Source organism: Rhodnius prolixus, unplaced genomic scaffold (genome assembly GCF_049639745.1).
Source record: "Rhodnius prolixus isolate KJV_2025 unplaced genomic scaffold, Rpr scaffold_15, whole genome shotgun sequence".
NCBI lineage: Eukaryota > Metazoa > Arthropoda > Insecta > Hemiptera > Reduviidae > Rhodnius > Rhodnius prolixus.
In genome coordinates, this window is record NW_027411605.1 from 4,423,760 (window position 1) to 4,439,417 (window position 15,658).

The 15,658-nt window shown below is 30.9% G+C and overlaps 2 protein-coding genes across 5 annotated transcripts in view; one reads left to right on the plus strand and one right to left on the minus strand.

Annotated features, from left to right (window-relative positions):
* Positions 1 to 38: 38 nt before the first annotated feature.
* LOC141454900 (hypoxia-inducible factor 1-alpha inhibitor-like) lies at positions 39 to 6,899 on the plus strand. Its single transcript, XM_074129596.1, has 6 exons — positions 39 to 179; positions 1,440 to 1,690; positions 1,785 to 1,933; positions 2,224 to 2,369; positions 5,141 to 5,311; positions 5,643 to 6,899. The coding sequence occupies exons 1-6, from the start codon at positions 60 to 62 to the stop codon at positions 5,805 to 5,807; spliced, it is 1,002 nt and encodes a 333-aa protein (XP_073985697.1). The 5' UTR covers positions 39 to 59; the 3' UTR covers positions 5,808 to 6,899.
* A 2,340-nt stretch (positions 6,900 to 9,239) lies between these two features.
* gukh (NHS actin remodeling regulator GUK-holder) overlaps positions 9,240 to 15,658 on the minus strand; it is a 198,194-nt gene continuing 191,775 nt past the window's right edge. For all 4 annotated transcript variants that reach the window (XM_074129587.1, XM_074129586.1, XM_074129588.1 and 1 more), the window contains one exon: positions 9,240 to 12,253. In XM_074129587.1, coding sequence (XP_073985688.1) covers positions 11,430 to 12,253 — 824 coding nt within the window. In that variant the 3' untranslated portion in view covers positions 9,240 to 11,429. The remainder of the gene's footprint in view (positions 12,254 to 15,658) is intronic.

A 15,658-nucleotide genomic window follows, 5' to 3' on the forward strand; every position in this document is an offset into this window, starting at 1 on the left:
TTCTCTGTAGAATAATCATGACACATTTTTATAATTATAAATATCACTAAACTGGAGTGATGGATCAAGAAAGGAGAGTTTGGGATGAAACCCAACTTAGAAAATATGACATATCGTTAAAAAGTGTACCAAAGTATAAAGTTTCTGATCCTAAAGTAGAAGAACTTATCGCTGCACGTGTAAGTGGAATATTCTATTTGTTTTCCATATTAATTCTGTTTTTGTTTTATTTTGGCATAAATTATAACAAATTTCTAAGTATTTCTTCGCATTTTCAAAATATAAATCTATTATGTGATATGATAACTCACATTTCTTTCTATTAATGCATTTTTCTAACGCAAATTTTCTTTTACCCTAAAACTGTAATTTTAAGAAGAGATAAGAGAAAGTTAAATCCCTTAAAATGCTCTTACAATAGTATTGTTTTATTAAAAATATTTGTTTAAAAGCAAAAATAATAATCGTTTTCATTGCTCTTTGTTCTTATGTTAAGAAAATCTTGAAGCTATTTGAAGTTTCTTTTATGATCAGTTGATATTTATCTACTTTTCTCTTTGGTGAATATTTGTAATTTCTTTTTACACAGAACAAGTTGTATACATACTGATGTACCACTTAAAAAGAAAGCCTGTCACTTTCATTCCCAGAAAAACTCTTTCAAATGACTTTCTTGATAATAGTGGTAAAATTATGTGTATTTAAAGTTTTTAAAGGAAGTTGTTCATGCTACTTTCTAGACTGCACAAATACTGAAACTGTTCTTTTAAGCTTCAACTTGGTCTTCCCGTTTTGATATTGCAATCACTTCTTATAAAACTAGGGTTTTGACTTAAATCCGACAAATGAAAATGCGATTTAATTAACCAAAAGTAATTAACAAATCTTACTTGTTTTTCTCAAAAATGGCTCTAATGAATTTCTTTAAATTTTGCATACTTCGGATTCATATGAAGATCTACCACTTTTATTAGTAACTTTTTTCCAGATATTGTTTTTTTGTAAAGAATAATCATGTAATGTTAAGGGCGAATACAGTTTTAAGATTTTTGGTATCAATGGCTTCTGTGTTTTGCTCCAAAATTTGTGTGATAACGTTTTTATTACATGCCCCAATCAAAAAAAAAAAAAAAAAATGGTTTTCATAGCGTACTGGGGAGCTAAGGTTTTATTCTTTAAAAATTGAATCTGCACTTCCATAGTTTTTAAAAGCGCTGCCAGTAATGTGGGCTTTTTATAAAAAAGCGGGCACCCTCAGGTTTAATTTATTGCAGCCTACTACACAACCTAGGTATGAAAGACAATCGAGTAACAGTGTCATAAGAGTAGGTTGGGCGAATATTTCACGCCAGATTTTTGAGTCATTCCCTCAAATTGATCAATATATAATATACTCAAACTTTACTTTCTTACATTAAATTTATCTTTTATTCTACTAGAAACCAGTTATAATCGTTGACTCAGATCTTGTGGCACCGTCTACAAAGTGGGATTTAAACTATCTACAAGAACATATGGGCAGCACCAATTGTACAGTAATATCGTCGAAAAATCATAAATTTAAGTACTACGACGAGAAAGCTATATCGCCAGCAATTAAAGCTAAATTCACTCCGCCAACTAAGAAAGTTTCTATGAAAATGGCTGAATTTGCTAAAAGACTTAGAGAGTGGAAGAAAGGAAACGATAAGTAAGTATTGAAAGTCTGTTATTAAGAACTTAATCTCTAAGTGATTAATTTATATGAGTGTGATGAATGATTTGTTTTGTTCTTTGTTTTACAGATTATACCTTCAACAAACCTTAAACGACACCGTTGGACCTTCAATAGTACGTGATTTCTTGGGATTCAAATGGGACTGGATAAATGGAATACAAAAGAAAATGAATTGGGGTCCGCTTACTTCAAATCTTTTATTAATAGGAATGGAAGGTATGGTTTCATTGGTTAATTTTTTGAACGAATGTCGCAGAATGTCCTGAACATTTCGCTATTGTTATCTTTTAAGATTCCTTAACATCACTAAAAGAGACAGCATGTTGTATGCAGTGTATACACCAATCATCTATCTTAGAAACATCTTTTTAAAAAACTTAAATTCCCACTACCTAGATTGTGTACACTTAGTTTGGAGGAACGTTTCAAAATAGAATTCTCACTTCAGTAAGAGATAGTGATTTTTAAGTTTCTCATTATATTGTTTTTTATTTTTTTCACTTCAGGGAACGTTACTCCTTGCCATTATGACGAACAAGAAAATCTCTTTGCCCAGGTAAGAGGTTATAAAAGAATAATCTTGTTTCCGCCGGAACAATTCGACTGTCTGTATCCGCATCCGGTATTCCATCCGCACGATCGGCAGAGTCAGGTATTTTAGACTTCAAAATATTTGTTACAGTTTCTTTTTTTCGATACTGACACTCCTCTACTTTTCATTCAATTGAAACAATCGTGATCCGACGTAAATAATACTAGGCACTCTTGCTAGAAATCGATATTTGTTCAAATTAGACCCTTGACCATTAATATATGGTTTTATTGATACATCTCCTCAACCACTCTGTTATTTTTGGTTTTGACTTCTTTAAATATTTAAGTATCTTCAGTTTTAGTGTATTTGAACTATCTCGGGTTGATGTTCAGAAATTAAAACTGTCCGGTAGGACAGTTGTATAAGGGTTGATCGTCAAAAACTGCACGAAAAAGCGTAATGTTGAAAAACACCCAACTTTGACAATTTTTTCTCTTTTTCTATAAAAGATAAAATTCCCAAATTTTCTTTAAATTATAGGGCAAACCCTCCTTTATAGCTGCAATTTTTTTGCAACAACCCAGATCTAATAGGTTTCGAGAAAAAAGTTGCCGAAAATGAGCAAAAACGGCTTTTTCAAGTTGTTCTTGTTCTTCTTCTTGTTGTTGTTGTTGTTGTTGTTGTTACCTTTTTTGTAAACTACGTAGCGCCTAAACGCGGGAACCGATTTTCATGAATGAGGTGTCATTCGATTCGGAATTTTATGTAGATGTGCCTTTTGGGGGTCTCGACGCTGTACATCGCATAGGAGAGGAGTTAGCCCCCTTTATGTAAGGCCCCCTCCAAAATTATTATTACTAATTATTCTGTAAATCTTAGCCCGATTTTGAAATAATTTGGTAGGATGATAGAGTTAGGGCTCCCCTACGTAACATTAAAGCGGCGATCAGCTCTTACACTTGTTAAGGGAAAGTATAGCAATCGTTTCAAATTATCGACACGAGAACCGATTGTCATGAATGAAGTGTCATTCGAATTGAAATTTTTTACAGATTTGCACTTTAAAAGTCTGAACGCTGTGCCTCATAAAGAGGGGAGTTTGCCCCACTCAAGTAAGGCCCTTTCTAAAACTATTATTACCAATATTTCTGTAACGCTTTGTCCGATTTTGATAAAATTTAACACGAATAAGTGGTTAAAGCTCCTCTACGTTGCTGATGCTCTTGCACCTACTAAGAGGAAGTACTGCAATCGTTAAAATTATCAATGGGTGAACCTATTTACATTAATGAATAGTCGTTCGATTCAAAATTTTTGCCTTTTAGGGAGAAGTACTGTAATCGCAGTTTATTTTTCTTACTCCTCTTAAGAGGAAGTACTGAAATCGCAGTTTAATTTTGCTTTTTACGTACAAATACGTTCCTATTTTATTCAAAACGCTTTCTCAAAAAAATTGTTATTGAGGATGGCAACTATAATCATTCTTTAAAAAGATCTCTCCAATGGTAGTTACGGTTCCGACTTAACACCTTATCAGGTTATAATGATAGAATTGCTTATTCTAAATTTTAAAAAAATCTGTGAAGCAGATAAGTAACTTTGTAAAATAGACAAAAATGAAAATCTATCCAAAAGGTACAAAAATCTCTTTAACAAAAACTTACAGTTTAAATTGTTAAGTATAAGGGTTGATTAAACGCCAAAAGGTACACAAATCAGCAAGTACCCAACATTTCATTCATGCTTAGCTGATATAATTTAAGTAATTTTGCTGCATTAACTTTTTCTTCACATTTTTTTAGAAATTATTAGATGTCACAGACCCTTATGCTGGCCAGATCATAATATTATTTTGTTATAATTATGATAAAATGTATATTATATCTTCGTTTTTAAATAGGTACTTTATTTTAACTCCATTTCAAATTATTCTTCAAATTTCTCTTTAATATGCCCTTTATTCTTAGTAGTCACATATACATTCATGTTAAAGTAGAGAAAAACAAAGTTAGAGTCAGCTACTGTTTAAATTTGAATCACGGATTTAACAGAATATTTCAGTCTTGAATTCGTCTTACCGAAATATTCGTGAGCACAAATAACACACAGTAGATTATTCAACAATAATTATTCATTTCTCAATTGTAATTTAATTTAGGCCCCCTAATTTTACTTATAGTAAAATACTGGAATAATTAGCTGTCCTAAAAATATGCATATCTTATTTATTATATATTACATATATTCAACATTGTGAGAAGAACAGCTACATTGAGAGTGTAATTGAAGAAAACTATATTATTTGCGATAAAGCCAGATAATTATTACCTATTATTACAAACGTTTGACTACTACATAAAATAACAATTACTTTAATCGAAGAATGAACTTAAACCGACGATTTAAAAAAATAAATAAAATAAAATAAATAAATAAAATAAACAAAATCATTGATGTATGTTGATATAAGCATTTTTTAAAAAAAAGTTTTGAATTTTTTAGCCTCATAATTTTTTTTTATTTTTTATAACGTTTTTCTTTTTCACCTGTAATTAATAGTTTGATTATTATAAATAACTAGATATAACAGTCAATCTACAGTGCTACTTGAACAAATATTTTGTAGATGAAAAGGGCCAGCATAAGGGTCTGTGACATCTAATAATTTCTAAAAAAATGTGAAGAAAAAGTTAATGCAGCAAAATTACTTAAATTATATCAGCTAAGCATGAATGAAATGTTGGGTACTAGCTGATTTGTGTACCTTTTGGCGTTTAATCAACCCTTATACTTAACAATTTAAACTGTAAGTTTTTGTTAAAGAGATACTCTATACTATACCCCCCATTATTGTATTCCAATAAATGATTGTACATTTATTTTTTCAGATCGATTTTGACGAACCCGATTTTGTAAAGTTTCCAAAATTTAGTGAAGCCAAAGGTGAAGAAGCCATTGTTGGTCCTGGTGAAGTTCTTTACATTCCTGTTTACTGGTGGCATCATGTAGAATCTTTGCTTAGAGGAGGTTATACTGTGTCCGTCAATTTTTGGTATAAGGTTAGTTAACTAGTTTAATTCTGGCATTTCTAGAGCAAACAAATTTGAATTCCTCTCCTCTAAGGAGTCATGGGGGATAGAAACATAGTAAAGTCAAATTCTCTACGCTAAACTAATGTAAATACGAAACTTGTTAAAAATAGAAAAAAAATGGTTTTAATTTTAACAATACGTGTCTACATAAGTAAGAGCGGACAGCCTATTATAAGCATATACCAAAAAAAATGTTTATAATCATCCATGAAATTCAGGGATTTTACTAAAAATCATTCCATATATTTCTATTCAAAACACCCATTCTACTCTAATACGATAATTTCTGTTTTTGCAGGTTGGCCCCACTGGCCACATAACCTATCCACTGAAAGGTTATCAAAAGGTAGCCATCATGCGAAATATAGAGAAAATGCTGGTGGAAGCTTTGAAAGATACGGAAGAAGTTGGGCCACTTTTACGAGCTATCGTTCTAGGAAGATATACAGAGGATAAAGATTGATTTTTTTTTTTTTAAATTAAGATACATATAATTTTTAATATTTATACAAATTTTAATTAAGCTAATTAAATGAATAATGTAAAGAATAAATAGGGGATAGGAGAGAAAGAATTTACAGCCAAATTCGTGTATTTCGCGTTAAGTGTATGTCTTTTGTCGGATTTTATTTTCCATGCATAATAACCTGATATCATTTTATGGGTAATGATGGCTACCGCTCTCAAATAAACAACTCCAAGCATCGTCCTCATTGTGTCCAGCTTGGCAAATTCCTATCCTAAATTGGATCTTCCGTTTCTATTCTTGTTCATCGTCTTTAACGAGGAATTAACCTGAAGTCTATTTTCGCAACAGCCCTAACGCAGCTACTTTGAGGGTCAAGAATTGATCAAATCTGTTTATTTGGTAAAATTTAAAAAATAAATAATTAAAGAATAAGGTGCATTTAAATAATTAAAGTGTATTTATTCCAAAGAGAAAATTAAATTTTTGTAATTTCATTTTTTTTGACTATATCGAAGTTATTGCGATCATACAAATTTTCTATTTTCCATTTGTTTTTACAAATTTAATTAGCTTTTTAGAGTAAATCATTCAATCGAAAGTGCCATTTTTACTGAATCGATTATTTTTTGTTTTGGAATTTTTTCAAAAACGACTCATCGATTTTCTTTGAGCAACCTACGTTCATTAGATAAATACAGATAAATAATTTTTATTTAAAACGTTTTCCGAAGAAAATACTACTTAAGATAGTTCTTGGAGTAGAAGCATGTAAGATCTATAGTGTTACTTAAGTTAAATAAACAGCCTCGTTACTTGTGCAATATTAATAGCATTAAAAGTGTGTAAGTAAACTTCCAAAATTTTTAGAATATCGATTCATCGAAAGGGCCACTTTATTGAATAAATTCTACAAAAAAATTATATATTACATAAATTAGGATTTGTTGAAAGTCAAGAGTGTGTTTCACACCAGACTTATAATTTTTTTTTAAATATATATAAAAAATAATTTTATTTATGTTGAACATTACATGTTTATGTAAGAGATTGCTTCAGTTTTGTGCAAATAAAATCAAGTATATTTTATTTAGCTGTAGTTTGGCCTCTATTCCGCGCTTGTTCATACAGTAATAAAATTTTAACAATACGTACGTATTGCAGGTTGGCCCTACTGGCCACATAACCTATCCACTAAAAGGTAGCCATCATGCGAAACATAAAATTCGATTCGATTTACACTCTTAGCTTTGGAAAAAACTGGAGACCATGATGTGCCATTTTCGTGTGTGTACCTGTTAAAGAGTAAAATTAAGATGGAAGCGATTGACTGTTCAAAATGAGTTTGTTTGCAGTGTGCCACCATAAGAATGTAAGTATGTACTTCTTTTATGTAAATGAGTGAGGAGAAAGACGAATCTATATTGAAATACTAATCCGAGTTCGATAAAATGAGGGGGGGGGCTTGATTATTTTGAAAGGGGAAAAAGCCCAGGGGCGGACACTTGGGTTCAAGATCTTGTCTTGGCTTCTGTTGAAGATTTTGGACCGCCTTGAAGAGATATGATTGACTAGATATTCTTGGAGTGACGAGCGATCTATCCCAATTCATCTCAAGTCGTACTGTTACAAGAGAATTTGTTAGAGGTAACAGCAGTGCTCTCTGGTGGCAAATATATAAACTTTTTAAGTCTGTGAAGTGGCTCTCTCTGACGAATTCATTTGAAACTAACTTTATTTTTTGTTTTCCATTTAATTTTTTTTCTCTCTCAATTTTTAATGTTTTTTTAGCACTTCCTTTGCATTTTATTAAATTAGATATAATTTTTTTAAAATAATAAAATATAAATACTAAATCGATGTATAAAAAAAAAAATTGTTATGTAAATAAAAATATTTTTTTAACTTAAAGATTTTCTTTATTCTTTTACTAAATTATACATTTTTTTTTCTAATAAAAGTAAAACATTCACATAATTAATTAAATTAGAGATATAAATATGCATATTACACGTTATAAAGAAAAATAATACAATTGTGGTAATTGAACCATAACAATTGTTTGTACATTTTAATTAGCGGTTTTCTCAACGTCTTTTTCATTTTAACTTCCTTTGATGAACAATTCGCAGGTAGTAATTCCAGTATTGACTCTTTCAATCTGAAAATCATTATTATTCATGAAAGCATTGTACTATGGAAAAGACTAGACATGATATATTTGGAGAGACGAAAGACAAAGCGACCTGCCCCACCACGTCTCCTAGTTTATTAACTTAAAAGAAAATTTGCTTGTAGTTGCATTATATAGAGATCCATTAGGTGCTGCAACCTGATGGAAAATATTTGAACTTTTTCACCATTTTTCATAATTTGCGAGTACTTTTTTTTTGGCTTTGAAACCTGTCCATTTTGATGCTTCACGAGCTTCTTTTTTACTTATGTTCCTTCTTACTTTTTTTGCATTTCATAATTTACGTGAAAAAAATGAAGTAGATGCGAGACAAATAATTTCTTTGTATTTTACCTGTTTAGAAAAGAAATAAATACCACATTGTTAAATATATATTTTTGGCAAAGTAACATTTATCAAGAAGTGCAAGTTTGAAGAATCTTTAAATAAAATTGTGGAGAAAAAAGTCTTTTTCGTATTAAAACAGATTTTTTTTTGCCAAACAGAAATTTCTGTGTTCTATTATATGTTTATTACATAAATATTAGTATGTACGAGTATTAAAATAACTACGGACTATGAATTTTTTGAGTAATAAATAACTAAATCTTGCCAAAGTCTTCTTTAATACATACTTACCTTGTACTAAAATCTAATTACAATAAAATGCCAATCTTTTTTAGGATATTTGTTTGAAGAACCTCTTGCATCTAAGCGGCTTCGTTAGCTCTTGGCTGCATCTAGTTCCACCTAATATTAAGACCGCCACTTAAAAGCAAACATGGAAGCTATGCTATGAATTTGGTTATTTTTTTTTAGCAGATTAGCCGTAAACATTAAGCATCTCTGAAGCAGAATTTGACAACGCATTACTGTAACAACTGCTTCCGTACATCAGGTTTCTGTAATAAATTGAAGCAATTAACTCACCTCTCCACTTCACTAACTTCACATTATATTCTTAGTAACAGCTTGTAGATGTCATGTCGACTCTAGGAAAGCATTGAAGTCTCTTCAACATCCCTTTTAGGATATGCAGATAGCTGGAAGGTAATAAAATTGCTTCGCAGAGGGAAACCTATTAGCAGAGCTAATATTTTTGATGACAATTGCTTACCTAATCATTAAATTTGCTCGAGTAACCAAGTTAAGTAGCTGAAAACAAAGAGGACATTTTAACTACAATGTTTATTCAGCAAAAACTCTGAATAAGTTTACAGGTTTAAATTTTAAAGGATCAGATAAAAAAAAAAAAATTACAATTCACAAAAAATTGTTTATTGAAGTTGATATAATAAAACTGTAAATATATTGTAATGAATTATTACAGTTTGAATCATTATTATAATTTCTTTTACTACAAAGAGGCACTTTTTTCAAGAAACAAAAAAATATACGGTTTATCTTGTCGTAGAAGATTAAGACGAAAATTTTGGAGTGTGATACACCGGAAAAGACTAGAGAAATACTGATAGAAATAAATATATATTTTTAATTTAATTGGAGGGAAGGGCCAATTCTTTCAGTGATATTTATTTTCGTTTCACCTCAAACAGGTAAGATGCGAGAAAAAGAGATCATCTAACCACATTTTATAAAAAAAAAAAAATTTAGGAAATCGCTTTGCTTCTTAACTGAAAGCTGAAATCTTCCCCTTAGCCCTGGTCAAATGAGGATGAGAAAGAAAACGAGTCTCCTACAGAAAGCTAAAACAAGATTGTAATGAAAACTATGTCCTTAAATGACACGCTCAACATGAATAAATGGAAGTGGCTTATCCAAAAACGTTTTGCCAATTTCGATTGGACAAAATGTATTAAATTCTTAGCATTGGAATTTAGAAATGCTTAAATATACATGTAACCTCTTATTTACATATTCATTGAAGGCACAAGAACTGCAGCTGAATTGGAAAAGCAAATGATCAATCCAATTTATTATCCACTTATTACGTTTACTTAGCATGCAGAACCGAAAAAGGGATCCAGCCGACTCGGCAGGTAACATCAAATACAAACTTACCTCAATCTTAACCAAGAAGGTACTCTGAGAATAGTATTTAGATAAAGCGTCTTAGGGCATGCGAAATTATTAACAAGTCACACTACAAATCTTGAATTCACTTAGTCCCCTTAGCCGCACTTCGCAAACTGCCAAGGACGTATTGGAACTATTTGACAGTTTCTAGGTGGGCAGTTTGGTTAAAGTATTACGATGCTTTTCTAATCTAAAAGCACTTTATCAGTCTAAGTAGAAGGTCTGTGGTGATCACATCAGTCTTATTGGTCGAGAGCATTGAAGACAAATTAGTTTCTAGCAAAATTCGAATCACGTATACACATTACTCTTAGGAGACTTAAAATATATGTTGACATTAACAAATATTGAATCATGATTAAAGATTAACTAGTCGTTGGATTAACTAGTTCAATTAACTTGAACTAATCAATGAAAAACAAAAAAAAGTTATTAACTTTAGATGTTATGTAGGTTCCAATAATTGGTAACAATTTGTTAAAATATGAAATCAAATTAAATACTACACTCAGACTTGAAGACAATTTAACCTGTAACCATACTAGAGGTTAAATAGAAACCTCAGATTAGGTATTCTTTTGTATTTAAGAATTTTATCTCTAAGGTTCATAAAATAAATAATTACTACTTTATTCAATCAATAAAAATTATAATATAATCATGATTAATATTTGTTTGTATATTAAATAAACACTAATAAAAAAGAATTGGCCCTCCCTCAAAGGAGGTTGATTTTGAATTTTTGTTTGAATTCTATGTTCGGTTATAATAAATGTATAAAAAATAAACTCGTTGTTTTAATAATTAAAAAAAAAAAAATTCTGGGCTCAAAACAACAAGATTATCTCTTTAAAAATAAATTATTAAAAATAAATAATTACGACACCATAAGTGGAATGTAAGAAAAATTCTATTTATGGCAAGATAAAATATATTAAAATTTTTTAACGTTTCATTTTTATTCTTTAAAAGAAATGTCTTTTTTAAAAAAATTGCTATAATACACTGTACAATTATTGTTTTAAAAAAAATCATAATTTAATTTTATAAGACAATCTTACCCCAATTTTCAATAGTTCAGAAAATGTTTCTGAGAGGCCATTTAAATGTCGATTAATTTTATATTTACATTTTATGTAATTTCTACTACTGTCCTTTTTTACTTTTTTTTTTTTTTTTTGTAATTAGAAGCCTTATTTTATAAGAGGAATCAGATAAACGTTTTCATTTTGTATAAAATTGAAGAATATAATTTTTAAAAAGATCGATTGGAGTAGGGCGACAATTTTCTAAATCATTAGGAGGTTAAAGGAAGATATGCGCGCGCAGTCCAATATATTTGTTTTTAACATTAGTTGTTCTAAAACAAAGCGAGAACACTAATAGCCCAAATATAAAATAATTAAATATTATAAAGCTGTTTCTAAAGTGGGATTTTTTGACAATAGATTTAAACTATTATTACTATTTGCTTTCGAAGTGTTAGTAGGCGTGTGTTCTTCTTCGTCATCACAATCTTCTGGTATTGTGGACGAGAGAACATCATATCTTAAAGGTTTTGTCGGCGTTCGATTTCGTAAACGTTCCACAGCTGATTCTTTGCCAATCGACTGTGGTGTACTCCAGCCGGTTTGAAGTAGTAGTTTCTTAAAATCAGTTCTAGAAGTTGGCTGTATTGGTCCATGTCGGTCGGATGCTAATGATTGATTTGTATGGCCAATCACTGGAGGTGTTTTCCTAGACATGGTATAAGATTTTCTAGCTAGATTCCTAGGTGATTGCTCCAATTTTTGTACTTGCAGTCTAGGTAATGATCCATAACCACCCGTACTTTGTTTAGTATATTTCAACTGATTAACATCAGTAAGCGGGGCCATTGGCTGGGGTAGACCCACGCTAGCTTCTGGCGGTATAGGCGATACGCTTTTCGCCGGGATACTCTTCGGCCAAATGGGACTCTGCTTAATAGGTTTTTGGAGGTTTTGGATGCGTTTTTTAGATTCATGTATGACAGCGTATAAGTCCATCGCAGATCGGCTATTTCTTGGCGGTGTGGCACTCTTCTGTATAGGCGATGGCATTGTGGCGGAGAAATCCATTGATGATGAGACATTGCTCTTAGTCGGCGTGGATGTGGATCTCGGCCAGGTAGACTGGCCACCACTACCTAAGATGTTCTCCACAGATGTATTATGCAGCGGTAGGTTGTTCTCTAGGCTTGTCTCTTGAGCAGCTGAAAGATTAAAATAACCAAAATGTAATATCTCATAAAGTAAAAGGAAATTATAATACAAAGCAAAATAAAGTAAGATCCTACAATTTAAGAGATAAACTAATACTCATAGATTCAATGCCTGCATAAAATAGAACCGACAAGTATTCTAAGTGCTGTTTATTGGATACAACCGATTATATAAAATAAGGTTAAGAAGGAAAACAGCCCGAGAAGAAGTGCCCCAGTTAACAGAAAAACAATTTCCTCAACAATTCTGTGGCGCCCTTAGAACAGCCCATGAGAAAGAAGTGGACCAGCCAAGTGATACTATAATGATCCACTAAAACACCCCCAGCTAAAATGTATTTTTAACGCAATTGTAAGCACCATACCATACCGCCTCGAAATGTCTTATGCTACATTAAAGAATCTAACTCTTGCAACAACCTCGCAAAGAAGGAGTGCGCCTTCCAGCAAAACCTGCTAGATGGACCATTCTTATATCTTCTAAGCACACTGAGAAATATTGCGCTTGTCTTTGATTACCAGGCCTATTTGTTACGTACGGACCTAAAGATTGATTTCGTCACAACCCTGCGTACATTCCCGCATCTATGAACGGTTACCAGAAAAGCTTGATAAAGTCCATCAAAATTTTGCTGATGAAGTTTTTCAGTCTCCGCGACATAGAATGCCCCAGAATAATTATTTTTTTAAAACTTGTTTGCCCTTCTCTTCGCAAGCTAAATATAAAAACCGTACATCTTGTAAATCATCATGACTTTCAATATTTCCCTCCTCCAAATCTGTTTCTCAAAGGAATCTGGTGAGCAAAAATAAGGGCATAGACTGGTAGGTAACTATGCTTTTGAACCAACTAAATAATCATCCCAAGAGGCCTTCAGAAGTTTTACTGACTTCTCTTTACCCCAAAAATCTGCCAAGTTTTGACAAGTGCAATCCGTTTATAAAATGCCCTTTTTCGTAATGTACACCCTAAGGAAATGATGTAAAGTAAAAATGAAATAAAAACAAGAATAATAAAAATCAAGAAAAAAAAAAAGCGTGCTAAGTGCATTGAAAATAACACAAACACAAAATAGAAGCATGCATTTTGTTAAAAAGTTTGCTCACCTTTGTAACACTAATATTTTATTTTGTTTGAATATCCAACTCCATTGTGAGAGAAGACAACTACCAGTGCAAATAATATATACAATAAAGCCGTGCAATCTTGCAAAAAAAAATATATATGTACAATATTTACAACGCACATCAAACCTGAATTATATATTTAAAATAAATAAATGAAAGGTTATAAACAAAACAGGTTATATATGTTAAGTCAGTGTAAATACATTTACTTGTAGATTATTCTTCCACAACTGCATAAACGAATCCCCCCCCAAAAAAAGAATATAGAAGCGTTACTATGTGGTACAGATTCTTATAGAATAAAGGGAAGGTTGCATCCCAAAATAACCTTTTTCTAACCTGCTGACTTAATTTCTTAATATGTGTTAATTCAATTGTTTAAAGTTATTCAAAAATAGGTTTAAATTATTTTGTTATAATGAATTAATAATATTAATTTAATTATTTTAAGCATAGAGTTTTATTATTTTAAATTACACCTTTTTAAAAAAAATGTTTAACAGGTACAAGTAAGATAAAAATTTCATGTCATATAAAACATTACCAACGTTACACAATTAGTATTTGAAGAAAACTTTTGAATAAATGAGTTTTAGAAGATAAGAATATTAATGAAAGGTGGAACGTAATAAATTTAAGATTAAAATTATTGGAAGAAGCTGTACAATTGGACAATATTTCAATAATATAATTCAAGTTCTGCAAATAAAGGTTCAAGCTTCCCAAATCATTTTTTTCGGATTTCTCTTTTTAAATATAATTCATAATTAAAATTACTAAATTATTCAGTTTATTCTAGACTAAGACTCATTTAGTACTTCGATGATCCTTTTTTTTCAAGAAGTAAATAAATTAAAAAATGATTAACAAATTCAGCAAAATTTCCACTCGTCTATCTACAGAGTATTTGACAATATTAGCAAAACAAATTTTAAAGGCGTAGAAACTTAATTATAATAACTTTCCTAATGTAAATTTTAAACTTTACAAATCTAAAAGAAAATGCCAGATCAAATAAGTTGTAAATAGGACGTATTTACAAAAAAAAAACAACAAAGTAGATAATATACATGCAACACACTCCTAATGGAATCTACACATTTTTTTTTGGCATTTATTACAAAAGTACATGATGAAAATCAATTATTTTTGGTTGTTTACTAAATCAATTTAAAAAAAAAAATATGAAATAGCCATAATTGCCTCTTTCCCCGCTGAAAATTTGACAAAACTAGATGGACAAACAAAGCTAAAACATATAAAGCGAAACAAATAAAATCGTATCACACAATAAATAGGCTACACTCTAATTCATTTCAAAAAATAAAATAAATAATAATAATAAAACATGCAAGCAAAGTGCAAAATCAAATTAATCTATTTTTTTTTAAAAAAGTAAAATGGTGAAGTGATAAAAATATTTCTGCCTTTATCCTAATACAATAAAAATCTGTAAATTTCATGGTGAAACATTTTTTATTTAATTTAAGTTCCGTTTGATTTTTTTTGGAGGAGGAGGAAACTTTAATGGTGGATCATTAGTAAACTAATATCCAATGAAGAGAATTTAAACTTGATGAACCTAAAAGGAAATGCCAGATAAATTTAGGTGGATGTAGAACGGGACTGGCGAAGTGTTCGTTAAGACAGTGGCGAGGATCAGATGAAAGAAGAATCGAAGAATCGATGAAATGAGCGTATTTTATGATTTTAATAACAACTTGAGAATCATAAAAGATTTCAGAATCTTGATTAAGGGGAAGTATAATCTTTCAAGACGCTGAAAGCTTCATTGGCCACATATATGGGACCAAAAAATATAAATAAGAGATTACAAAATCCAATTAGCTGATAATGTCTCCCCCGCTTATGGCGGCTACATAAAGGGCGAGCTTTTTCTAAGAACTGATATACATATCCAATACTTGAAAGCCTTGTGAGTTACAGAACTTTGAGGAGACAAATATTAGGGCCAGGGCCGGATTTTCCTATAGGCTAACTAGGCTTCAGTCTAGGGCCTCAAGATAAAGAGGGGGCCTACATTCAAATAGTTAGCAAAATTAAAATTACACTATTCTAAAAACAGTGAACACTAAAACACTGTTTTAGTGATGTATCACAGTAGTGATGTATTTTATTATCTCTCATGTAATTTACAAACTTAAAAATGGGCAGTGATAGGGCCTCATAAGTGGAATAGCCTAGGGCCTCTTTTCATCTAAATCCGGCTCTGATGAGGGCAAAGAAACGTGGAACGATATAGTGAGG